The sequence below is a fragment of the Nilaparvata lugens genome, chromosome 2, assembly GCF_014356525.2.
Source record: "Nilaparvata lugens isolate BPH chromosome 2, ASM1435652v1, whole genome shotgun sequence".
In the NCBI taxonomy this organism is placed as follows: Eukaryota; Metazoa; Arthropoda; class Insecta; order Hemiptera; family Delphacidae; genus Nilaparvata; species Nilaparvata lugens.
In genome coordinates this window covers 12,316,826-12,344,725 of record NC_052505.1, presented here as the reverse complement: position 1 = coordinate 12,344,725, position 27,900 = coordinate 12,316,826, and the positions used below count along the sequence as shown (strand labels likewise).

General features: G+C 34.8%; 1 protein-coding gene across 1 annotated transcript; it reads right to left on the bottom strand.

The window, feature by feature from the left end:
* Positions 1-47: 47 nt before the first annotated feature.
* Positions 48-27,848, bottom strand: LOC111053406 (transmembrane protein 209). The gene is made up of 12 exons (XM_022340294.2): positions 27,626-27,848; positions 22,883-22,931; positions 19,039-19,176; positions 17,645-17,820; positions 15,766-15,909; positions 13,735-13,920; positions 12,335-12,460; positions 10,858-10,988; positions 9,794-10,022; positions 4,162-4,259; positions 2,833-3,039; positions 48-705 (listed from the first exon to the last, which is right to left on the bottom strand). The coding sequence occupies exons 2-12, from the start codon at positions 22,885-22,887 to the stop codon at positions 580-582; spliced, it is 1,566 nt and encodes a 521-aa protein (XP_022195986.2). The 5' UTR covers positions 22,888-22,931; positions 27,626-27,848; the 3' UTR covers positions 48-579.
* Positions 27,849-27,900: the final 52 nt, after the last annotated feature.

Here is a 27,900-nt window from a genome sequence, read left to right as displayed (position 1 = left end):
CCGCATCTCCACCACTTGAATACTGCAATATTCTGCTACAATCTGTGGTTGGAAAGACTGGCTTCTTTAACCTATTAGAAGTGTTATACAATTGGGCTTCAACAGTACAGTACATAATATTTTTTCAACTTTACTAAGAATTATCATTCTGAACAAATCATCAATCATCAGTTAGAACTCTGATTAATGAAAACAAATCATCATCTTAATTCAAGATAAATGGATACTATATTTTTCTTTTTTATATAAAAATCTAATATTTATTTTGTGAGTTGCACATATAGATCATTTTTTCAAGTTACAAAAGGTCATAGAATCAATCAAGTCAAAAATCTATTTACAAACAATCTAATTAAAATAGCTTAACTCTTATTTCACAAATCTTATAATGATAAAATAGGCCTATCATGTCTCAAAACCTTATAATGATAAAATATCATGTCTCAAAACACAGTCGATTCATAAACAAAGATATAGTAATTGGGATATTATATTTTCAAGTACTGGCCGATAAAAACTATCAACTTTTTTAAGAGTTACTCATCAAGAATCACTTTGAGTAAAAGTCGATCTGTAGGACTAGCCCAAGATCCAAAGCATATTTACACCGGATTGTCCAAGATTCATGCGACCCAACATTCCATGCTCTTTGCTTTTCACGTGATGCAGGAACAATAGAATCGTGTAGAAGAGATTGTTACGGCCCTGCAAAATAAATAGAACTTGATCAATTGAACCGATAATTTTCTTCAGTAGTACAATACTGTATCAATATTAAAAATTATAGACCCATTTTCTTAGTATCATGTAAGTCGAAGTACTTTTTCTAGATCAACACATTGCAAACGCAAATTAGAGAGGCGGGTGATGGTGGCACCATCTCTGAGTGAAATTGGTAAATTTCAAGCTTTAAATTGCATGTGCTATTCTAAATATAGCACAATATAGAACAATTGCAATTTAAGGTCCCCTGAGTCCAAAAAAGTTGTTTTTGGGTATTGGTCTGTATGTATGTATGTATGTATGTATGTGTGTGTGTGTGTGTGGTGTGTGTGTGTGTGTGTGGTGTGTGTGTGTGTGTGTGTGTGTGTTGTGTGTGTGTGTGTGTGTGTGTGTGTATGTATGAGTGTATGTGCGTCTGTGTACACGATATCTCATCTCCCTATTATCGGAATGACTTGAAATTTGGAACTTAAGGTCCTTACACTATAAGTATCCGACACGTACAATTTCAATCAAATGCAATTCAAGATGGCGGCTAAAATGATGGCGAAAATGTTGTCAAAAACAGGGTTTTTCGCGATTTTCTCGAAAACGGCTCCAACAATTTTGATCAAATTCATACCTAAAATAGAAATTGATAAGCTCTATCAACTGTCACAATTCCCATATCTGTAAAAATTTCAGGAGCTCCGCCCCATCTATGCAAAGTTTGATTTTAGATTCCCAATTATCAGGCTTCAGATACAATTTAAACAAAAAAATCGAGTGGAAAAGATTGAGCATGAAAATCTCTACAATTGATGTTCAGTAACATTTTCACCTAAAATTGAAAATAAGCTCGAAATTCCAGAAAATGTGATTATCCAATTGCAAACTGTTGGTAACTGTTGATTCTATTGAATGATTCACTATGAAGAGATAGCATACCTCGTATGTCTCCAGCGTTATTGTCCTGTCACCAGCTGACTCAGATCTTTGTTTATAAGTAGACTTGAGATGCGCGACAACACTAGCGTCAGGTGATCAATTCTCATAACGGCAAGGAAAGTTGTGTGAGTGCGCCACACCAGATTTTTAATTTTAGGTGAAAATTTCACTGAAAATTAATTGTAGAGATTTTCATGCTCAATCTTTTCCACTCAAAATTTTGTGTTTAAATTGTATCTGAAGTCTGATAATTGGGAATTTAAAATCAAACTTTGTATAGATGGGGCGGAGCTCCTGAAATTTTTACAGATATGGGACTTGTGGCAGTTGATGGAGATTATCAATGACTATTTTAGGTATAAATTTAATCAAAATCGTTGGAGCCGTTTTTGAGAAAATCGCGAAAAACCCTGATCCTTATATTGTGAGGACTTTAAGTTCCAAATTTCAAGTCATTCCGTTAGTGAGATATCGTGTACACAGACGCACATACACTCATACACACACACACACACACACACAGACCAATACCCAAAAACCACTTTTTTGGATTCAGGGGACCTTGAAACATATAGAAATTTGGGTAACTTAATTTTTTTCGGAAAGCAATACTTTCCTTACCTATGGTAATAGGGCAAGGAAAGTAATACTCGTCACTTGTCCAATTACAACGGTTGAGTGAAGGCTTGAATTGGTGCTACTCGTTTCTTTTTCTGGTGTATTTTTTACTTAAATGTAAAAATGTAAAATTTACATAGATGTATGACTGAATTTGACTGATGATATTACTGAATTTGAAAAATCTTGAATAAACATATTTTTAGTGAGAAGTCAGGTTATGATGACATTTCAAATGTAAACAAACACAAAGCAGACGAACTTGTTTTACTGCTTGAAATTTACCAATTTCACTCAGAGATGGTTCCACCATCACCCGCCTCTCCAATTGGCGTTTACTATAACAGAAAACGATTTCAGTCACAATTGTGATATTATATGTAGTTTGATCCAAGCAACTTGTAGGATGGACACTTATTAAATGGATCATTAAATTTATATGGTTGAATGAGCATTACATTTAATGAGTTTCCTAGGAGCTGAGGCCTAGTGTAACGTTCATAGAGACTTTTCAAAGCGTTTCGATATTTCAGGATTGCGCGTCTACATGCACATATTGCTTACCTTGGGAATGTTCAAGGTGTCTTTACCAACAACGAGTTGGTAATGGGGCGGCTGCTTGGTGACCTGACTGATTGCGATGGGCACTTTGCTGGGGCATGAGTTGGGTGCTTTGAGCAGGTAGAGTGACGAGAACGGTCGCTCGTCCGGTGTGAACGGCAGCGGAGGAAGCTGGGAGTCCAAGTAAGTCGCCCATAAGTGCAGCACCAGCTTAACAAACAAAACACAATTTACATTCAATTAATACATATTGTGAATAACATTCTTCAAAGCACAAAATCTAATATTGATTGATTTGATTCCGTTTGCACAGTTGACAATCTAACTGCATTGATTCAGGGCCCTGTTGTAGGATAAAATGCAAACTATAGTACATGATACGTACTATAGTACATGATGGATCCAAGACAGCTTTACTCCAAGGAGATACTATACAGATTGCACAAGAATCCAACAACATTCAAACCAGTAACCACAACCACAACACCACATACAGGAATCTTCTCATCACCAATGTTGCAAGGAAGGCACTATACCAAAAGACATTTCAATCATTTAGCACCAAAATTATATAATCTACTACCTGCAAACTTTAAACAGATTAATCATCATAGACGGTTCAAAACAGTAGTACACAATTGGTTGATGAACAAAGGAAGAGAGAACATATTTCAAACAACTCATATTTTCAAATAACCACCTAATAACTTACTAAACACTTACTAATTACTAATCCGCACACAAAAAACAAACAAACAAAACCTACTGTAGAACATGGTAGGCCATAGTGGAGTAGGTCAATTTCCACACAGAGAACACTAAACATGTAGAAGACACATTTAAAGTAATTTCTGAAACTAACCATTGTATGTAATTCTAAACTGTCTAATATTTTCTGTAATTGATGTAGTTTTTTTTTTAAATTTATGGGAAATAAACATTTATTTATTTAAAAACAATACTTTACTCATTCATCATATGGAACTGCTCCTGCAGTATATGACACATCAAATACAATTACTATACAGAAAATAGACTATAATATTATAATACAATGCAACGCCTCCTGAAGAAACACAAAAACATTTACTTCGACTGAATTTTGCGTCGATATTTAAATACAAAATAAATTTTGTCTAAGTTTATTTATCTTTTGTAACTCATTTTTTCCTGTAACTGGGCACCCGCCGAAAAAACGTTGGGTTTGGCAGGACCCTCAACTGTTTGTATTGTGAATAAAAAATTTTGATTTGATTTGTTACAATACACTCTACTATATTAGGATTGGAGAATTAAGAAATACGTGAAAATTACAGAGAATTTTATTCTTACAGCAGCATCAGTAGGCAACTGCTCACTCCATTCCTTTCCATCGAAAGATCCTCCAGAGTTCCACTTGAAATCGCTCATTGATCCTCCTTTAGCCAATTCTAAAAAAAAAACAACAGCCATTAACATCAAAAGTTCAAGATGTTATCAAGATTTCTTTGGAGAAGAATATTTTTTTTTGTAATTTAAAATTCGAAACGTCTTCCATTCCATAGTCCATGAAAAAATACTTCATATTAATACTAAACAAATTATTGTTGTTGATCTAGTTAATCTAATATTAATGGGTTCTAATACATCTTGGTTGATAAAAAACAATCAAAGAACAGTGAGTCAACAAAAAGTATTCTGTATAAAATACTAACAATTCAATTTTCAATTCAAAAAAATAATTTATTCCGCACAACATAATATTATTACAAAACATTGTACCATCTAACAATACAAGAAATACTAATGAAAATTATATGTTTTGCTTCAGATGACAAAAACATAAAGCGAAATAAATATGAGCACACCTAGGCATAAGCCCTATTGGAGTGCACTTCTCTTAACATAAAATAAATTCAAAGACTAGAGTAGTAGGACCGCTACGCTCTACACATGAAATAAACTTTATTTATGTGAAAATAATTAATTATAAATTTACCAGTGTTACGGTCTTCATAATGCGTATTATACAGGTCTTCATAATCTATTATAACAATTGTAATGTTATTGAATGAATTTCCATTGATTTTCATGGAAAAAATTAAGTTAAATGGAAAAAATAATATAGTAAAATAAATAAAATTATTCAAAAATGTTTTTAGTGGACAGCGAATTAAATTATGAAAACAGAAAGACAGGGAAAAAACCACTGACTCAAGAATAAGATTATACTGCCTAATATTTATACTAATGTACAATCCTCAAAAAAGATTCACAGTCATTCAATGTGAACAGATAGAACTTCAAACTTTTAAGAAATATATTGAATGGGACTGAGGTATTAAATTTTCTTGAAATCAAATTAAACATTCTAGGTGCATTGAAAGAAAATGAATGTTGAAAAATTGTTAAATTAGATTGGGGAACTTGAACTAAAACCCGTCTGAAGTCATATCTGATATCCCGAGTGAGATTTGCATTGAGGCTTCTTAGAAAGAATAGCTTTAGTACTTTGAAAACATAGAGATTTCTGATTGGAAGTATCTTAAGCTGAAAAAACAGTGGCCAAGAATGATCAGTTCTGAGTGATCTGGTAATTATACGTATAAATGATTTTTGAAAAATAATTATGGGATTCAGTGTTGTGACATAGGTTCCACCCCACAAAACAATACCATAGCTCATACGAGAGTTAATAAGTGCATGGTAAGCATTCAATAATACACGTGTAGGACACAAATCCCGTAGCATGTAAAAGCTCCTTATTCCTCTACAAAACTCCTTTTTCAATTTCGCCACATGATTTTTCCAAGACAATAAAGAGTCGATAACTAAACCTAAGTATTTAAAAGTATTCACAATGTTAATTGTTAGACAGTTACAGTTATTAACAACAGAGCAGGAATAGCTATGATAACACAGATCTGTATCAAAAAATAAATTTCCCCTCAAGTTAAAGATCATGTACTTAGTTTTTTCACTTAAAACCATGAAATTTTTGCTGAACCAATAATTCAAGACTCTTAAATCAGCGCTCATTCTTGTGTATATTGTATTGCATGCTACATCTGAATATGTGAGTGCAGTATCATCTGCAAAAGCGGTCAACCTTCCATTCAATTTTGCATCACATAAATCATTTATATAAACAAGAAATAGAATAGGTCCCAAGACTGAACTTGGGGCACACCATAATCTATATTCTTGAAACTACTGTAGCATCCCCCTACCCTCACACACTGCTTTCTGTTTCGAAGATAGCTATGAAACCACTTGTAAGGTAAGCCTCGTACACCAGCTGCATATAACTTATTTAATAAAATTGAATGATCCACTGTATCAAAGGCTTTAGTGATATCTAGATATAATGCTGAACATTTTTTACCCTCATTTATACTCTCATAGATATCCTCAAAAAATGAAACTAAAGCATCTTCGGTACTCAGGCCCTCTCTGAAACCAAATTGATTTTTACTAAAATAATCTATTTTTTGAAAAAACCTATCAATCTAATTTTTATAATCTTTTCAAAAATCTTGGTGAAAACTGACAATAGAGATATTGGACGGTAACAATTTGGTTTCTCTCTGCTGCCCTGTTTGAAAAGTGGGATTACAATAGCAACCTTCAAGCAGTCAGGGAATTCACCACTCATCATGCTCCAATTAAAAAGCCTACTCAAAACACCAGCAATCTGAATGGAAATTCTCTTAACAATGTAACTGCTTATATTGTCAAACCCGGGAGCTTTATTGTTTTTCAAACCGGCTATTATCTTGAGAATTTCAGTTTCATTAGTGGGAATGAAAAACAAGGAATGCAAAATATTTTTATACTTGAAATGGGAATTAATACTGCATTATTCTCTACATTAATAATTGAATGTCTTAACTGTTGCGGTATTTTAATGAAAAATGAATTAAACTCTGTAGCAATACGTTTTTTATCAGTGATTGTCTCTGAATTGATTTCTAAACTTATAACATCATGCTTTGATTCCCGATCTCCTATCAAGCTGTTTACTATTCTCCATTGAGTTTTTAAATTACCTGAGCAATTATCAAATTTTTTCAAGTAGTACTGCTCTTTTGCTTTTCTCAGATCGGATTTTAATTTATTTCTGAATGTTCTGTAATATTCTTTCAAATTTAAATCATGTGGTCTTGAAATCGTAAGTTTGTACAGTTTTTTCCTTCTATTGATTCCTTTAAATAAATAGTCAGAAATCCATGGAGTTAATTTATTATTGATAAAAACACTTTTTCGGGGTCTACTGCATTTACACTTATCTATTGAGTCTGATAATAGCTTGGTGAACGAATCGAAAGCAGCTGAGACGGAGTTCTTATCTAAGACGCTCTCCCATTGCAAACTTTGTAACTCTACTTTCAGTTGATCGAAATCAATCACAAGGCTGCTTCTTTCCGTGGCATCTTTAACGTGATAACGTTTTCTTATATCTAGCTCTAGACGTACCATTGAATGGTCAGTAATTCCAAGGTGCAGTACTATAGCATTGTAATCAACTAATTGTTTTATTTGGTTGAATCGGATGAAACAATGATCTAAACAACTCTGACTATCACCAACTATTCTTGTAGGCTCATTTATAAGGCAGTCTAATCCGTGGCTAGCCATCTGGCTAAGATAAGAATCAGCTACTCTATCATCAAGCAGTAAATTGCAATTTATATCTCCGGTGAAAATAATATTCTTTCCTTTTAGAGAAGCTATCATGCAATCGATATCATCGAGAAATTCCTGTATCGGAATACTATGTAAACGGTAAACTGCCAAAACAATGAATTCAATGTTATCATCACAACAATTAAGCTGCAAACAGTCGGCTGACCGCTTATCTGAGCTACCTAAAATGCTACATCTGTATTGTGATTTGGCGTAAACTATTACCCCTCCGGCTCGATAGTTATCATTACAACAACCATAAGCATTGTAACCATCAATTCGAAACAAGTTTATCTCATCGGTAGATATCCATACTTCAGTTAGTATTATAAAGTCCGGAGACATTTCAAAGTTATTTAATTCAACTAAAAACAAATCAAAATTCTGCCTTAGGCTACGGATATTCTGATTTATAAAAACTAGAACATGATTAGAATCAGACATTGAAAGAATGTGACAAATTTATTATTACTGTAGAATGAACTGATACTAAGAACTTTGTTTTTATACTCATTCTGTGAGCTTGCCTTCTAGCAATAAAGACAGAGATTGATATTATTTCCAATTTAGTAATAGAGAGATTAAAAGAAATGTAAAACAATAAAGAGATTGAATAATGTGAAAGAAATAAGCTTTTCTTATAATATCTATATATGTCTTTGAATAAAGAAACTAATAAAAAATACCTACAAGTAATGGGTACTTCGGTCTCACCGTGACAACAAAAGTAAGAGTAACGAAAACAAGAGTATAAAAAATAAAAATAAAAATATAGCTTATCAATTTAAAACAATGCAAAAAATAATAGAATAACATAAAAGTAACAAAAGGACTTACAAATCTTTCAGGTCTTCAATTTTCCTAACAGTTATCACATTTGATCCCTGTTTCTTTCTTAGAAAAATTTTACCACTTCTGACCCATAGATACTCAAAGTTCTTATCTTTTTTCACTTGTCGGGCCGCATTGTAGAGGCTACGCCGAGCAGGTGACAGGCTCTCATTAATGTAGATCGGCACCGCGGGTCCTGAGGTCAGACCCATGTCATGCGTGTTGAAGTTGCGCTTCACGCGGCGTTTCTGGAGTAGCTCTTCTGAATCCAGCCTCCGTACCATTTTTACAATGATACCAGGATGCTTGTCAGACCCCACCCTGGAACGCAGGCGATGGCATGCATCTATCATCTTGTCCTCTATTGGATACCTAGCGAACGACCCACATCTTTGACGATTGCAACAACATTTTCTCCTTTCTGCATCGGTACTCCATGTATTTCTACTGTGTTACGACGCGAGTACTGCTCACAATCCTCAACCCTCAGCTCAAGATCAGCTATCTTCCTTTGAAGCCCATTATTTTCACTTCTCAGTTCATCCACCGTTTTCACCAACTTGGAAATTTCACCTTTCTGCTCCTCGACCGTCTTCCTAGCTTCTGCAACTTCATTGTGACAGAATTCTATTGAAGCGCCGAGACTAGTTTCCACACGCTTAAAGTCCTCCCTAAGCTCTTCAATAAGTTTGATAACGTCATCAAATGTTACAGTTCCCTTGGATTCTAGCGCCATACTCTTTCGACGTTGCTGGGAACACGGCTTGCATCGCCACAAGTCGCCCTGCTCCATTAAATAATTTACGTCCTCAGCGGATAGGCTAACGCACTTTCCATGGAAGTTTTTATTGCAGTCGCAACATGACACTTTCACTTTGATGGCCTTAAGCGATTTCAGACAGGTGTTACAGCTATCAGACATGATATTATGAAAAATATTTAACGTTGAATAAAACAGATTTTTAGAACTAACTTTGATGCACACCGTAACAAGAACACTTTTATCGAAAACAGCACTACAAAAGATAACGAGAGCGGCAGTAGTAAGCGTCCGTCCTGCTCAAAGTCTCAATCATAACTGACGTCATGATTGACATAACACAGATTGACATAAGACATAACGTCTTCCATTCCATAGTCCATGAAAAAATACTTCATATTAATACTAAACAAATTATTGTTGTTGATCTAGTTAATCTAATATTAATGGGTTCTAATACATCTTGGTTGATAAAAAACAATCAAAGAACAGTGAGTCAACAAAAAAGTATTCTGTATAAAATACTAACAATTGAATTTTGTAAAAAATAAAAATCATTCATTCAAGAATGACAGAATTATCTTACTACAGCATCTAGTACAGTGAAATGAAGACTGAAAATGGATCATTATTAAAAAATAATGGGGTTTAGTACACATGTTCAAAGTTTTGAGGAATGCGAAAATTTGATCTTGAAATGAAAATCACCTTGAATCCGAGCGACAACGTATTCTTGGTTGGGTGACACTTCCAAGAACGGTACAACAGCAGGAAGACTTGGAATGTTTTGTACAACTTGAGGAATTTGTGCAGTTTTCCGTAGTCTATCCAATCCAACTTCTCCAATGCAAATATCTACCAAGCCCTGATTTTGCAAGCTTGAGTTCAGAGTTTTTATCTCAGACACCAGACGCTCCAGAATCGTTTGAGATATCCACTGTAACAAGGAAATCAAGGGATAATAATTATCAGTAGAGTTAACAGTAGAGTTTTCATTGAAGTAAAAACATAATTCCAAAGGAAGTCAAATTTTAAAATGAAAATTTTCAACTTTCTAAGCTGATCAATAAAAGTACTAATTTGAATTAGATTGAATGAAAAAGACTATGAAATTGTGAAAAACCACAGATTTATTGATTCTTAGAAAGACCGGTTTCGGTTATTACACCATTGTCAATCTCAAATAAACTGAGTTTAACTCAATCGGATAAACTCAGTTTATCAGAGATTGACAATGGTATAATAACCGAAATCGGTCTTTCTAAATATCAATAAATCTGTGGTTTTTGATAATTTCATAGTCTTTTTCATTCAATATGAATAATTTACCACAATATCAACTTCTCAACTACACAAAAAGTGAAAAAAATTGAATTAGGTTTTGGATTGTATCTGAAGAGAAATCAATTTCTATTTAGACGAGACGACGAGACCTTCATATCACTTGTTTTTATGATCATCATATAATTAATTGTGTTGAACAAGTGGAATGGAATCTATTAAAATGAATTGTGTTTTAAAGTACAGGAAGTTTTCACATTAGACTGCAAGGAAATATTGTAAAATCATACTAGCAAGAAAATTCTATGTTGAAACGACAGGTCAAAAAAGTTTATGAAATATTATCTGACATGAGAAAGGCATCAATCCATGAATTTTGAAAATCATGTTTACACCTATGACCAAAACTAAAATACTAAGAACAGAAATTATTATTACAGATATATTTTGAAGAAAACCATGCAGAGAATAATTCATTTCATTTCCTTTACCATCCGTAAATTAGCAGTCCAGCCGATTAAATTGTTTGAGTTGATGTTGAATTGTCTCCAAATTTCAGCATCGCAATGAGAGAATGGGGATCCAGATTCATCGTTAGAGCGTGTAGTATTGATAGCCTGCACTGCAACAAAATACGCATCATTCATATTACACAAATTGATTTTACTACAGTTGGAACAATTGATCAACGCTTTATACGGTACTAAATTCATGCAAATCTGCGAGATCTATCTTAATCACACTTCATCAAAATTCGATGGCAAATCACACAACATGACAAAAGTGTATAAAAAAGCAATTATTCATAAAAATGTTCAACTACCAGGGAAACTATACCAATATAAGATACATTAAAAAAAATTCCAGCAACTGGAAGAGAATTGACGCATCTCTTCAAGAATTTCTTGTACGATTTTACAAAGATGTGATGTGAAGAAATGATTTTGTTGAGTGTCAGAAAGCAGCTGCAATAACTATCAATGTGTATTGTTCAAAAAACTGCTGACAAAGGATTCCAAGCGATCCGAGTTATGATTCATTCAGTGAGTAAATGTTTCATATGTTATACATTTATTACAATAGTCTACAAGTTTTCAATACAAAGTAGAGCCAATCAAATCAAGTGAAACTGATCATTTTAAAGGGCTACTCACTCATTAGGGAATGTCTGTAGGAGACCTTTTTATTTTCCAGTTAGATTTTAATAATCAAGCAAGTTAGGAATATTTGCTTAACAAATATTATATTTTGAGCTGCTTTTGAGCAACGACTGATAACAATACTAATCACTCAACACTCATCCGCGGAAAAAGTTACACAACTCAATTGCTGCGTTGCAAGAAGTCATACAACTCAATAAATCAATTTGCGGATTATCTGAGAAGTATGAATTTATTTGTGTACCTTACACTTTTTTCGATTATCTGAGAAATATGAATTTTATTTGTGTATCTAACACTTTTTCAAACTATTTTTCATAGCAGTTGAGAAGAACTTGAATTGGCATTTAAGTTGAGTCACTGTTCTTGCAAGGCAGCAGTTTAGTTGTGTCACTCACTATTCATGCGAGGTAAAAGTTGAATTGAGTCACTGTTCTTGCGCATGAGCGACATAACTTTCAGTTAGTAATGACTGTATCCTCCAGGGAGGATATAAGCATAGAGAAAAGTTAGCATAAGAAGATAATCCCTGGTTTAGGTCGTTTATGTTCCAAATTCCACTGTTAACTCAAGCCGATATTCCTAGTAGTTCTTTTTCTCGAAACTATGTGACGCTGGTGTTCTCTCATACTATGCAGTTCTTACACTCTCACCCGGCCAAAACAGTAAACCATAGGATATCTTCTTCTGCTATCTTTTGTCTATGGTCAGACTTGAATTGAGTCACTGTTCTTGCGCATGAGCGACATAATTCTCAGTTAGTAATGGCTGCAACCAAGGAGATATAATATAGGAGGATGCAACAAACCTGGTGTAGCAGGTGCCAGCTGGTAGGTGCACCTCCTCAACATGGGCATGGCTTCTGTGGGACTCCTGGTGACCGGATGTGACCAAAACGTACTCAGCAGATTCGACGGCTGTTCAACGCTTGAGCCTCAACACAAACACAATACCATTAGTTTCATCAATTGGACACAGATAAACATGTGCATCGACAATCTACAAGAAACATGAAACCTAAGCATGTACGGTATCTTACATAGCAATGGACCATAGGTCCCCATAGGTGCATGGAATTAATAGTCATAATGGCTAGATATGGGCTTCATATTTGGAACATCAACGACCTATACCATGGGATACTTTCTTACGCTCAGACTCACTTTTCTTGCAAAGTAAATGTGAAGATCTTTATAAAAGTGTTTTCATAACCTCATTTGGACTATTATAATCAAAATTAGGGAGGGAAACAGTTTTGGGTTTATCCTGTTGATTCTCTCCCAATCATTAATTTGATTTTGTGATTGTGGAATGTAATAAATAAATAATAAATAGGTTAGTTTCCAATCTATTCTAGAGTATCCATTAGTTTTAGTAGTTGGTAGTAGTACCTAGACTACTGATCGATGCTGTAGTGCTACCCGTCATCCGATTGTTTTGGCTATAAATGTAATGTAATAATTGTATTGTAATCGACTACACCATTCGATTTGTAACAAAAGGGACTACATTGAAGCATTCCTCACATTTTTTATGGGAACTTACAGTTATTTAGTAATTTTTAGTTTAAATCTTGAGATGGCCGTCATTTCTAAGTTTATTATCGAACTGATCTGGTTATTTTTCATTAATAATAAGGTTTTGACCAACGTAAGAACTATTCCAAGTATGAACCAAGTCAGTCAAACTGTTCTTAAGATATAGCTTATTTGTTAAACAATACAAAATGGCGGATATCTGGTAAACGAGGAGTTTTTTGAAAAAAATGTTTGACCAACGTAAAACCATTCCAAGTATGAAACCAAGGTCAAACTGTTCTTGAGATAAAACTTATTTGTTGAACAATACAAAATGGCGGATGTCTGGTAAACGAAGGGGTTTTTTGAAAAAATGTTATTCTTGATTTTCTCTTCATTTCGACCCATTTCTAAACCAATTTCCCAGAGTTGACACTTTACATATGGGACATCTTGTATACAGTTCAAATATTAGTAGTTATGAAGGAGAATTTGGAAGAAAAATACCACAAGGACTACCTTATTATTTTATCTTTCAATGTCATTACATTAGTGTCATTTGCATTGTAAATAAATAAAATGAAAAAATAAATTTCACACATCGGAGAATCAGAAAGACAAGTGGATTGAATATTATTGAAAAATGGTAAATGAAGTGTGCAGCTAAATTTGAAAGTGGTGTGTGACTTACCAACAAGTGAGCTCTTTTCAAATCCATCGTACTCTTTCAAATAGTTTCTGAGCGATTGTTCGTCTTGAATCAACTCATCGGGCGACATTGTCATCATTCGCGGAGAAGAAGACGAGACTAACGACTGCGGAGATCCAGGAGTATAAATCCAAGATGAGGACGACAGAGAGTAGTTGACACAACCGGCTGTAAAACCAACACACCCATTACTCAAAACTTATAAAATAGAACTATAAAACTTCATAAGAGAAAACAAAAGAGATATCTAGTTCTCAATTGATTAAAAGAGCACAGCATGATTGTACTATACTCACTATAGTGAGGTCCGCGTTATAATGGTAGTGTTTGATTAGCAATGGTATTGCTATCCTTGTCTATCATTCAACAAAGAACTAATAATATGGACTTGGTGTATGAATCAAAATTCGGGAAAGAAATAGTTTTGAGCTGTGCCTGTTGTTCCTTCCCCAACCGTTTCAATAGCGCTATCTCTTTCTCGCTTTGCTCTGTTGCGAGATCGTCTTTCAACAATGTAGAATTAATAAACAAAATATTTCATCTTAATCATGAAAATTCATTATGAAATTAGTGAAAAATTTAATTTCTTCTTAATAAAAGAAATTGAAGAGCTTTACTTTCTTGCTTAATTGATTACTCTAAACTAGAATGAACAGTTAATATCACATCAATAAACAAGTATCAGCTACCGTCTATAGAAGGCATTGACAAGACAGAGGATCGGCAACGTTGTTCTATCTTTCTCCACTGCCAATTATAACGTGGACCTCACCGTAGACAGCAAACCCTAAATAAAAATATTTGAGTCAAATTTGTTGTGAAACCAACAAAACTTTAATAAAGAAGGTACGAGTCACTAATTAGTTGACGAAACAAATCACGATCTTGTCTGAATCCTCCCGACCTGTATAATACTGCTGCTAAATTTGCATAGAATTTTCAATTCCAATTCATCAAATAATAGATACTCTGGAAGCTTACTACAACGAATTTGAATTATGATGAAATAATCTCTGATATTTTTGTAGCAAGTATTCATTTCACTTGACTGTAAAAATATATCCTTTACCTTATCAAGCATTTATTGATTCAAAAAATCGAATAATTGGCCCAATTATTCATAAATGAGCTTGGTATTTTTGCAATATATTTGATATTATACTAAAAATACTTTTCTTACTGGAGTACATAATAGACTTCACTTGACCAAAACTTTGTTATATAGGAATACAAAGTGGTGCAGGCTAATGGGAACATTTCGAGTGAGCGTTTCAACTTTGTATAACGACTTAACTACATTAGTCTATGGAATAGTATTAAAACATATTTTCCTTGGTTCATATTTCTTCTGCATTACTATGGAACTTCCTTACTTCATCTACAAATATTGATTTTCATACATGGATAGCTTTCAAATTGGAGGTAAGCCAATCATTTTAAAAGAGATCTTAAAAGAGAGAATAATATTTCAGAAGAAGCAACTTCCAATATTGAAAGCATCGTGCATTACAGTCTAATTCATGAGATAAATTAAAGATACGCTATTTATTCAAAACTATATTATTAAAATACGTCATGCTATTGAAATCATATAAAAGGATGAATCATATGAAAGAATCATATAAAGAAATTAGGATGTACTCCTCAATGCAAGATGGCTTCCACCCTGGATTTTCTTCTACTAGTATTGAGGGGTCACAAGAATCTAGAGTAAAGATGGTTCGGTCACGAGAAAAAGCTTGGCTGCCTTTACGCCGCTACAATTCCATGCTTTTTCTCGTCACTGATCCATCCATAGAAGTTATGCGTGCGGAGAACAGTCAAATCAACTACTCAGAAAAATTATCATTATCATCAAAAATAACCATCAAATAGTCAATACTGATTAACCAATACTAGAAATGAGCTACTCGGACAAATACTAATAATTATGATAAAATCAATAGTCAATACTGAATAATGGAATCAATTACTCGGACAAATACAGATTATCATGAATCGAGTGATCCTTACAGGTCTCATCCAGATCAGACGGTGAGACGACGGAAGGAGATGACATCCAACTGACGGCTGACAGATTCATGGGTGTGGCGGGACCGTTCAGCGGAGTGCCTGGAGAAAAAACTTCGCACCTCGCGACTCTGGCTAGCTGCGGATCTGTAAAAACAAATTAATCTTCATCAAATACTACGATAAAATCGAAAATATGAACATACTATTTTGTTGTATGGAACACATCACCCAGGCCCCCATTTCCACTTTGCATTTATTGTTGAAGAAGTTTTGTTTCTATAGGCTTAAGCTCAGAAACAATTATCATATTATCAGATAAAATGAATGCATAAAATAAATACATTTCCAACAGACTGTTAAAAATGGGTGCCACCCGACACCCAATGCCTGACACCCGAAAATACTCATGTCAGTAAGTAAACTAAATGGTTTATTTTCATAAACAGCAGATAATTAAATGCATGTCAGTGAAACAAAATAGTACGTTAATACATCGCAGTTCGAAATGAATAATGAAACACTCAAGTACGATTGAATTTTATAAAAAATATAACACCATAAAAACGATATTGAAACTAAAGAACAGGTAATTTGTAATTGATACAACTAAACTTTTATTCAACTATAACTATCCTGGATTCATTCGAAGGTGGAACTTTGTTGATTCAGAGTTTTGCTTGAACTATTTCCTAAATTATAGAATATTGACTATGAATGAAGTAAATTTTCTTTTTTTCTCAAAACATTTTTTGAAACAAGGAATTTTACGATTGTGAATCAAAATTAAAAACATTATTGCCAATACTAATGTTTTTTTAAAAATACGTGGGTTATCTCAAAAGTAGGTTGCACTATTAAATAAAAAATATTTAACGCACAGAAATTGTTTAAGTGGTTATATTTGAGAAACTATCAGTTATTTTTCTACACAATCTCCTTTAATTTCTATACATTTCTAGTATCGTGGTAGCCTATAAGTTTTTTTAATCCAGTGTCATACCATTCTGCCGTCAAACTGGTTAGCCATGTCTGAACTTCTTGTTTGAGATTTTCTTTGTTTGCGAAGCGTCTTCCCCCAAGGTGTTGTTTCAGCTGTGGAAACAGATGAAAGTCGAGATCAGGGGAGGAGTATGGTGGGTGTTCGAAGACATCCCATCCAAACCCTCCAAGCATTGTCTTCGACAATGTTCGGGATGAGTGAAGTGGATGGGCGGCCGCTTCGTTGTTCGTCGTGTATTGTTGTTCTGCCTTCAATAAATGATTGGCGCCAACGAGAAACCATTTGCCTCGATATAACGTTTTCACCGTACACACTGCACAACTCATGATGAATTTCAGTTGCATTTTTTCACCAGTTTCAAACCGAATCACACCGCGTACTTCGCAATCGGCGGTGGAAGTAAGTGGTTGGTCCATAGTGGTTTGGTTGCAACTGGCGAATAAGTCATATCAGCCTCTTAGAAATTTTACAGTGCTACCATAACACCCAGACGAAAGCTCCCTGCGAATCCCAGACGTCTCCTGCCAACTGCGCGGATATGAAAAAATAGTGCAACTTACTTTTGAGATGACCAGAATATATATTAATTCAATATTTAAGTAAGTGGAATTGATATTATCAACAATTTTTTCACGATTCCAAACAAAGTATAGATATTATAATATAATATTATTATATTATAGATATTATACTTATAATGCTGGATAGCATTGAAAGACTTTTCTCTCTTCGTTAAACGTTTCATACTAATGGGAAAGCTATTCATATTGAATACTATTCATCTTGCACTAAAAGATGAATACTATAATAGTGATTCCAATATTTGTCTCAATAGGTGTTCAACTAGAGAATAACTGACGAATTATAAGCATAGCATACCCATTGGTTTCTTTCCAAGAAGTTTTTGTTGCTTTGGAGTCATTTCTACTGTTGTGAGATTTACTGATGACCAAAAATATTTCGAGAATAGATAAGTTGTATTCATGAATAGGACGGCAGCTACGAAGTACTCGATATTGTGCAGCGTATCTGAATATAAAGCACAGGTATTCATTCTGGAAGAAAAAATAAAAAGGATATCAGATCAAAATTATGAAAAATATATTATAAAAATGAGAAACAATAAAGAACTGATGTTCTTGAATTACCAGTAACATCGCAAAGAACTACGTTTTTTTTAAATAACTAACTAAATAATTATATAAATTGAGAATCATATTATGTACAGATCGATGTAACTACGTTTAGAAATGTATTCTTCATGTATAATACTATTTATATAGTTTCAAAATGTTAGCATCCTTAAAATGCATACATACTTTCAATCTATGAAGAGTAGGAGTAGCTACAATGTTACATTTTCATAATCACATAATGAAAACAGCAACAACATGTTATTGTAAATAACTGGTTTATAATATTGATATGATTATATTATATTAATATGGATAAATATTAATGTATTACGAAAATAAATAGTATGTCATAAATAATACTTTTTATATTAAACAAATACTAATTTCAATTTTGGTAAACATACACCCCCAAAAATGCAATTGTTTGCTTTCATTAATTTTTATACTATTCCTGAAAGTCTACCAGTCCTGATATTCAGTTAGATGAAACTGAAATCACTACTGAGAATGGGGTACCAAATATTCCCAAGATACAATAAGAACATCTTAAGGCGGGATGTACACCGGAGAAACGCATTTCGTGAAGCCCTCTTTCATGAAACTTGTTTCATGCAATCCGTTTCACTCGCACATGCATACAAAAGAAACGTTCCCTGCTTAATCTTATCAGTCGATTGCGAGCAACTTTTGTTTCACGTTTCCTGAAACTTTTTTCACGAAACGCGTTTCTCCGGTGTGCATCCCGCCTTAAGCTGTTCTTATTGTATCTTGGGAATATTTGGTACCCCATTCCCCGCGCTTTATAGTTTTCATTGCCTTCAATATTATTGTAATACTTTAGAGAACTATCTAAGAATTAAACGTTATCGAAATGTAACATACAACACTAATAAAAGTTACAGTTCATTAATAATGAGAGAATGTAGTAATGAATGTATAAGATGCAAGGCAAAAGCAAACAAGCATGTACAAAGCCAGAAACTTCACCTCTCTTTTACTAGTATTTTCCATATTGAATTTGAAACAGATGACTACAAATATCCAATATCATCGTACAATTGAATTAATTACTGTTGCTTTTCTGCCAAAGTTCACATTGATTGGACTAAACATTGAAATTTGCTTTAGATTACTTACATATCGTATGAAATAACAGCCAAGAGAGCAGCGTTGAAGCAGCCCCAGAAAAGGCTCCGTTTCACAGTTTGAGCGTTACGATTCATGATCAATGTCTTCTCCATGACGGGAGTCATCAGTCCATTTGGATAAGTTTGCCTGAATAACATAATACCCAACACTTATTTCCAAACAACTTTCCAAAAAACAAATTTCCAATTCCCAACAACTTCCTCGCACACAGGCTTTGCCCATGTGAGTAGCCTTCTTCAAGTTTTGTATTATGTATATTGTTTGTACTTTCTAAGAAGAAGAATAAAGATAATTTCAATTTCAATTAGAAAATTTTGAGTCAAAAGAGTATACTTGGATTTATAATTTAATATAGGCTACTTTGGTGATTTTTGCTGCGAGTGATGCCCACATGATGAGCCATAGGCTTGTGCGTGGATAATGAGGCGGATGATAATGAGAGATGTGTGGACCTACAGTTTTAGGTGGTGGGTTCCGAACCACCGGGAACGATTTTTCAATTCATGAATCATATTCAGAGGAGTTGGCTCAAGTGGTCATTCTTCCAACGGGAGTAGCAGGCGCATGATTCTTAATTTATTTGAGTGATAGCTTATCGCTACCTCAATATATTTAAATGATATATAATAATACTTGAAAGAGTAAATACGGAATTAAACAGTTATTTATTAAACAGTTTTCAAATTATTTTGCTTTGTTCAGTGATTTTTATTAAGTATTCAATAGGGATTAGGTTTAGATGAACAAATTGAAATAGTTTTGTATTGGAAACATGAACAAAGCTATAAATCATGAATTATTTCATATATTCTTTTACTAGAACACCACATTTTTTACTAAGAGTTCAATCGTTTTGAATTTGGCAATGGTTTACTGCTATATAGAAGATAATTTCTGCAAGCTAAGACAATCTTTTTTATTGTGGAAAGTAGTCTACCTATATTTTTTTGTAAGGACAACGATATTTTCTGTGGGGAATGTACTTATAATTTTGATTAGTATTCAATAGGGATTAGATGAACAATTTGAAATAGCTTTGTATTGGAAACATGAACAAAGCTATAAATCATGAATTATTTCATATTCTTTTACTAGAACACCACATTTTTCACCAAGTTCAATCGTTTTGAATATAGATTTGGCAATGGTTTACTGCTATATAGAAGATAATTTCTGCAAGCTAAGACAAACTTTTTTATTATTGAAAGTAGTCTACTTATATACGATAGCACGTCCAGGGGCCCGTTTCACAAAGATACAAGTAGGTTACAAGTCTTGTTGCCAACCATGGTTTTGGAGAACAGCTGATTACTAGCGTTTCACAAAAGCAGAATTGTAAACTTGTAGTTACAATGAATTTCTACAAGTTTACAATGATTTGCTTGTTACGAACAAGTGTTTCACAAAGATTTTCATTGTAGCCAACAATTTTTGTCAAAATTACTTGTTCGTAACTATGAAATTTCTACCGAGGTGGAAAGCTATGTAAAGGATTTACAAGTGATCATTAAAATGATTTTAAATATTCAATAAATATTTCTAATAATCAAAAATGCCCTATATCCCTCTAAAATTGATTATTTTGGAAATATATGCATCTGGAAATCAAATTTAATAATTTCCAAAATAGTTATTAATGTGTTACCTCATAGGTTATGTGTACTATAGTATATATACACAGTATATATAGTATACATTATATATAGTACATCTTCAGCAATAAATGAAGTAGAATGTACAAAAAACATTATATTGCTTTCAAATATTTTCAAAGTAATCATTGAAAAGTACAAGTAACCTTTATAAAGGATGAAAAAAGGAAATCATCATGAAAATAGGTTATGTTAACTATTGAAGTACTTGTAGACTTGTAAAATTGTGAACTTGTAAACTTGTAGATCATAAATTTTTGTGAAACGTGAGTACTTGTAAACTTGTAACTACAAGTACTTGTTCGTAACCATGGTTGGTAACAATACTTGTACCTTTGTGAAATAGGCCCCAGAAAGTAAGTTCCGTTTCAATTTATATCCGCTACAGCGCTGCGATCGCAGTTCCGCACTTGTGCGGTAGACGCTCTGTATCAAGGAGAAGAACCGTGCGCCATTTGGAGATCGCTGTCAGCCACATACGTTTAGTTGTGCTTGTTTACAATGTCAGTGTTCATTGAAAATCCCGCCGCTTGTGAAATCAGGTCTGTGATTCGTTTTCTGAATGCAAGGAAAGTGAATCCCAGTGAAATTTATCGGCAAATTTGCGATGTTTATGGACAAAGTGCGATTAGTGATTCAATGGTGAGAAGATGGGTCCGTCAGTTCAATGACGGACGTAGTGATGTGCTTGATGAAGAACGAAGTGGGCGTCCATCTTTGGTTACAGAAGAACTGGTTCACGCGATTGATGACAAGATCCATGAAAACCGAAGGTTTACAATTAGTGCTCTCGCTATGGAATTTCCCCAAATTTCACGATCACAAATGCATGAAATTGTTACCGGAAAACTGAAATTTCGACAAGCTGGAATAAACTGTTCCCAACTGGTTGAAGACACAGGCGGCGAATTTCTATGAAAAAGGCATACAAAAACTTGTGCCACGCTATAACAAATGTCTGCAAAATTTCGGTAGTTATGAGGAGAAGTAGTTCAAGAATTGTAGAATTTTGTGCAATAAATAACTTTTCTGTATCTGTACACAATTTAATTTTATTACCAAACTGAACTTACTTTCTGGACCTACCACGTATTTTTGTAAGGACAACAATATTTTCTGTGGGGAATGTACTTATAATTTTGATTAGTATTCAATAGGAATTAGATGAACAATTTAAAATAGCTTTGTATTGGAAACATGAAAAAAGCTAGAAATCATGAATTATTTCATATTCTTTTACTAGAACACCACATTTTTCACTAAGTGTTCAATCGTTTTGAATATAGATTTGGCAATGGTTTACTGCTATATAGAAGATAATTTCTGCAAGCTAAGGCAATATTTTTTATTATTGAAAGTAGTCTACCTATATAATTTTGTAAGGACAACAATATTTTTGTGGAGAAGGTACTTCTTATAATTTTTGCTCCTCAACAAAGCCATGAGTTTTTGAAATTTTGGACGCTTTTCTAAATGAGAGTTAAAGTGTTTTTTTTTTTCAAAAGAGTGTGATTGATTGAGTACTTTATTTATGTAGATTACAACATATACTGGCTTATAAACTTATATACAATAGCTTACAATACAGCAAAGTTTTTGATGAATTAACATTACATAAACTGAGAAAATAATTATTAAACTGTACAATGATATGAAAAAAATATCACTTTGAAATCACTATACAAGATAATATTGTAATGCATCTACATAAATTGGCGGAGCTTTGAACACATCAATGTCCATTCTTTAGAAAGAATATTAAAAATATCCTTTCCAGTAACTCTCTACCAAAAGTAGAGATGATGGATGGATGTGATGACGTGATAGATGGAATGAAAGATTGGTTTCAACATTCAAGATAGGAATTTATTGAGCCGTAATAAGTTCCAAACCGAACGGTAATTCTATTTCATAAAGAAGTCACAGGATTATTAAAATAAGAGTGAGAGCATAGGCCTACATTTTATACCACATTGTCTGAAATTGAAACCAATTTGTCCGCCATAGTGGAGTAGGTCAATTTCCACAAAGAAAAAACTAAACAAGTAGAGGACACATTATAAGAATTTTTGTAACTAACTATTGTATGTAATTGTAATTTATCTATTATTTTGTGTAATTGATGTTGTAGTTTTAATTTTTTGGGGAAATAAACATTTATTTAATGTAAAATTACTTACTTCATTTTTGTAATCTTTCAAACAGTCTTGAGCAACTAAAAAGCGGCACCTGAAAAAAAAACAATCAATTGTATATTTTTGGTTGGAAATGTTTAGCTGTAAAGAAACACAAGAATTTTTTTTACAAACGCAGAACGAGGTAGGTAATAAAATGGATGTCGATTTCAACTTGTAACAGTCCAGTTCGCTCAAGGCATATGAAGAATATAATTAAATAGAAGTTTCAAGTAGTCTACCCTTTTGAAATGTTTTATTTAAATTCATCACAAAACATTGCAGAACCCTCATCGTAAAATACAAAATCCACACATTCATATCACTGTTCATTCTGGATTCCATTATCCAGAGATGAAGAAATCAACTCAACTGCTCAGATCACACTGGCACAGTTGCAACACTAGAAACAAACAGAACATGGCCCTCCCACACCACAGCATAGGCTCCAGAAGTACAGTGGGTCTTCCATGTACACCGGACCCGGACCTCACATCTACAACCAGCTGCCACCAAGTCTACAAAATATTCAAGACAAGAAAGTTTTCATCAAGAATCTAAAGCGCTACTGCCTAAACATGAGACCGTACTACAGCTTGAACGAGTTTGTAGAGGAGCACACCTACAGAGGATAAACGACCCCTACAAACAAGAAGATTAATAAAGGACGATTCCCACAGCCCTGACTGCTGGTGAAGACTACACAAGTATAAGTAGATGCCACAAAATGTTTCAACCATTGACGGCCATCTTCAAGTAGGATTCCCAAGTTGAAATTAAAAGTAATTCCTTAATTCCTCCTTCTACATCCATGACCAGGGAACTGGATAGATGGCGTCGAATGGTAAGATGACAGGTCAAACTATATTGTCCTTGTGAGCATTAAAATACTCATTGACTGAGTAGAATGGGTTCCTCTTCAGCCAGATCTCAACTCGGTTTTTAAAAGCAATACCCTGCAGGTTCTTCACACCAGCAGGCAGGTCATTGTATAGGCGCAGTGCAAATATTGGGAAGGAGTCTTTTCTCTTGTTGGTTCTGCAGCGAGGTATGTCAATGTCAAGTCTCCTCCTTGTAGCGTGCACATGACGATCAGCCCTCAGCACATGACTGCCCTCGGTGTCCTTAACATGCAACAGACTCAACAGTATGTACTGGTTGAAGACCGTACGGATGCCCAGGTCAATGAAGATAGGCCTACAGTGCTCACGATGCCCTGCTGAGGTGATCACTCGAAGTGCTTTCTTCTGGAGCATCAGCACACTCTTGCAGCCCGCTGCATGCCCCCACAGCAGAAGTCCATACAGCAGATGGGAATGGAAAAGGGCAAAGTATACCATCACCATATCTTTCCTGCTGAGAAGGGCTCTGAGTCTACGCAGCAAGTAGATTACTCGTGCCAGCCTGGTGCAAACTCCATCAATATGGCCAGCCCATGTCAATTTTGAGTCAATGACAAATCCCAGGAGTTTCACCACTGATTTATGGGCAGAGTCAGCAAGGCTGCGAAGTCCACAAACCAGTTGCTGAGTCTTCCCCTCATTCAAGCAGAGTCTGTTTCTCTCAAACCACTGCTTGGCATCATCAAAAACTTGCTGAGCCTGCAAGCCAGTTTGTTCAACCGTCCGCCCCCTAGAGTAAATTGTGGTGTCATCCGCAAACATCAGCACCGGTCCAAGAAGCCCAAGATCATTGATCATGACCAGGAAGAGTAGTGGGCCCATCACCGATCCCTGTGGCACACCATGATCCACCTGCATAGGCTGTGAGAGAGCACCTCCAATGGATATGATCTGCTTCCTTCCAGTCAAGTAGGATCTGAGGGTCACAAGCACCTCACCACCCAGTCCATACCCAGCAAGCTTCTCAAGAAGAATTCCATGAGGCACGCAATCAAATGCCTTACTCAGATCAGCAAGGACCAGGTGAACAAGATCTCTCTCCTCAAAGGCTTTAACAATAAAATCAATCATCTCTGAGACAGCTGTAAACGTAGACCTTCCACTTCTAAAGCCATGCTGTGCGTCAGAAAAAAGATTATTCCTCTCGAAGTGGAACACAAGTTGCTCCTTCATTAGGACCTCAAACACCTTACCCAATACAGGAATGATTGATATAGGTCTATAGTTGTTCATAGACTCAGGGTCACCCTTTTTGAAGACTGGAATCGTGCGGGATAACTTCAGGACATCAGGAAAACAGCCATGTCGCATACAGACATTGAGCACATGAGACAGGGGAAGAGCAATCCCATCCGCAACACACTTCAGCACACCAACTGTAACTCCATGGACGTCCGGACTGTGGGAGTTCTTGAAGCCGCGAATAACACGAACAACATCCGCAGGTCTGACCTCCTTCCACCGTTCTAACTTCACTCGGTTGTTATTGTAACCAGGAGCATTGTATCTCACATCATTCATGGAAGCAACTATCTTTTCCACCTCACCAATAAAAAAGCTGTTGAATTCATCCGGTGTAGCTTTACATTTAGGTCTCGAACAATCTTTGGAGATCTGGTTTATGAGGTCCCAGGCAGCTTTACATGGGTTTCCTGCAGATTCAATTTTTGACATGTTGGCCGCCCTTTTAGCAGCATCAACCTCAGCTCGATAAATGCTCTTTGCTCTCAGGTACTGGTTGCGGAGATGAAGTCTGCCCCCCTCATCATCAATGAGCCCCATCCTCGCATGGAGAGCAACAATCAAATTTCTGATTTGTGCCAGCCTTGGTGTGTACCAGGATTTGTCATTGAGAATCTTTACAGACTTTCCATGATTCCTTGCAAATTTCCTGGAAGTTCTGGTTTTTAAAGGAAAATGACTGTTGAACACATCCATAAAAGACTCAAAGAAAACACCAAATGCGTTCTCTGGCTGATAACAGTTCAGAACATTGCTCCAGTCAACACCATCAACAGCAGCCTTGAAGAGAGGTAGAGTAACTCATAAAAATAATGCCACAACATGTTTCAACCATTGACGGCCATTTTCAAGTAGGATTCCCAAGTTGAAATTAAAAGTAACTCATAAAAATAGTTCCAGAATATAGAAATATGTTGGATTTAAAAATATTGAAATCAAACATATAGGCGCCACCACTAGATTGAAAAATGTGGAGCATGGAGTACCACAAGGTTCTTTACTAAGCCCTCTGTTGATCATATTGCTTATGAGCAACTGTACAAGCAGTCAGGGTGCGGTACTCTTTGCAGATGACACAACCTTCATTTTCAGAGGCACCACTTTGATACAGGCTAGGAAAGAATCTTCCAGACTCATTGAAGAAGCCAAATTGTGGTTTCTAGCCAACAAATTGAAACTCATTGCGGAAAAACTAGCATCATAGTTTGCTTATTTAAGAGGCAAAAGCCACACCAAACCATTGGAGCTGCTAGGATTGGGAGATTAAGCTGGAATTACCATGTACAAAAAAAGTGCAGGAAACTATAAAGATTTATAGGCTATAGCCTACCACTTCAGAAAACGGAGACACTTGGTCAATCAAAGCAGTTTTAATATAGTATACTACTCGTTATACTGTACCACACACATCATCTATACCTCACTTCTATGGAGAAGTCTATTCCTATTTCTGTGGAGAAGTCTGCTCCTATTACAGGAGTTTTCAAGCAGTGTCGTCAGCCTTCAGGAATCACCGCGAACCACTTTTTAGAAGTCTTGGGATTCTCAGTTTACAATACATTATATTGTACTTGTTGATTACATTTGAAAATTTAGGCAGCTGCAAAGAAGGTGTGATATAGCATACACAGCTACAATACGCAACAAGTCACTACAGGGACTCGAAAGCAGGCTATTAGAGACAGAGACATTCAATGACTCCCCTTGACAAGCTATAAAACTTTTCAACTGCCTTCCTAAAAAATTACAGGACTATTAATGGGACTCTACGTTTGACACCATTCTAAAAAAAACTACTGGAAAAGCCACTCTACTCATCAGTAGTATGAATTTTTTTAATCTAGAATTATTTCCACAAGAAAAACATGCAAGTGATTTAATGAATTGTTGAAAATGTTTACACTGTTTATCTGAAAGCTCTAGTACTAAATAGCTTGGATAAAACCTCAAGTATTCAAATAAGTTCATGGTTTTCTGGGGACACACAGAGCTGTCTGTGGTCAGAGCAGGAGGTTACTAACTTGCTTGTTAGTCTTCTCCATAGTCAGTGACCAAGGAATCGTCAGGATATGGAAATCTAACCTAAAGGTGCAATTTCTTAGCGACAAATCAAGCCGCGCAGCTAGAGCCGTTAGGCTGGAGCATATGAACTGTAAGTTCATTAATTTTTATTGGATATAAATTGACAGAGCATTAATAGTAGCTAAAATTTCTAGCCTAATTCATCTGCCGCCATAACGTTTATTCATACTACATAAAAATCAGTGTAGATAGCTTTCGGTATGCAGACCCTAGAATAGGTTAACTTAATAACTTCGCGTTTTGTCTTTTTAAAAGTCAAATTATCTTATACATTTTTTGCATAAAGATAAAACGAGATTAGGTACTAGGTAGACAAAAAATAACAACTCCTCAGTCACCAGACACAAGTATACAAGTTGTAAGATGAAACTTTCAGGGCGAACACAAGTAATAATCAAGATTAACTAAGACATTGTATTCAAATTTGAAACAAGAATAATTTTATATCGATGTGAGTACGGTATGAGGCTAAGTAAAGAAAATTATTAAGTAATATTAGCTTATATTTATTCCAAAAACTAACCTCAAAGCACCGAATGTAAGTATGTAACTATAGAGTCCTGTTCCTCTGTCAACGAAGAAATGATGGGTAGACTAAGCTTGAGAGATCTAAATTTTAAATCTTGATGAATTATAAATCATGACTACATAAATGTATTAGTAACAAAAATAAAATAATACTCGACTATACATGAAACACACTCGACTCGTTTCTTTCGTCTTTCCCCCTTCGCCCTTACAACAAGAAATTTTCAAATCTTGAACTTGATCAACGGCTGACAAAACTCACAGTGATCC

What these genes read in the sequence shown, in the direction of transcription:
- LOC111053406 (XM_022340294.2), bottom strand. An exon ending in GCTGTTATTTCATACGATAT is followed by an intron (nt 17,821 to 19,038) that starts GTAAGTAATCTA and finishes TTTTTCTTCCAG; the next exon opens with AATGAATACCTGTGCTTTAT. An exon ending in AGTTGCCTACTGATGCTGCT is followed by an intron (nt 3,040 to 4,161) that starts GTAAGAATAAAA and finishes TTGTTTGTTAAG; the next exon opens with CTGGTGCTGCACTTATGGGC.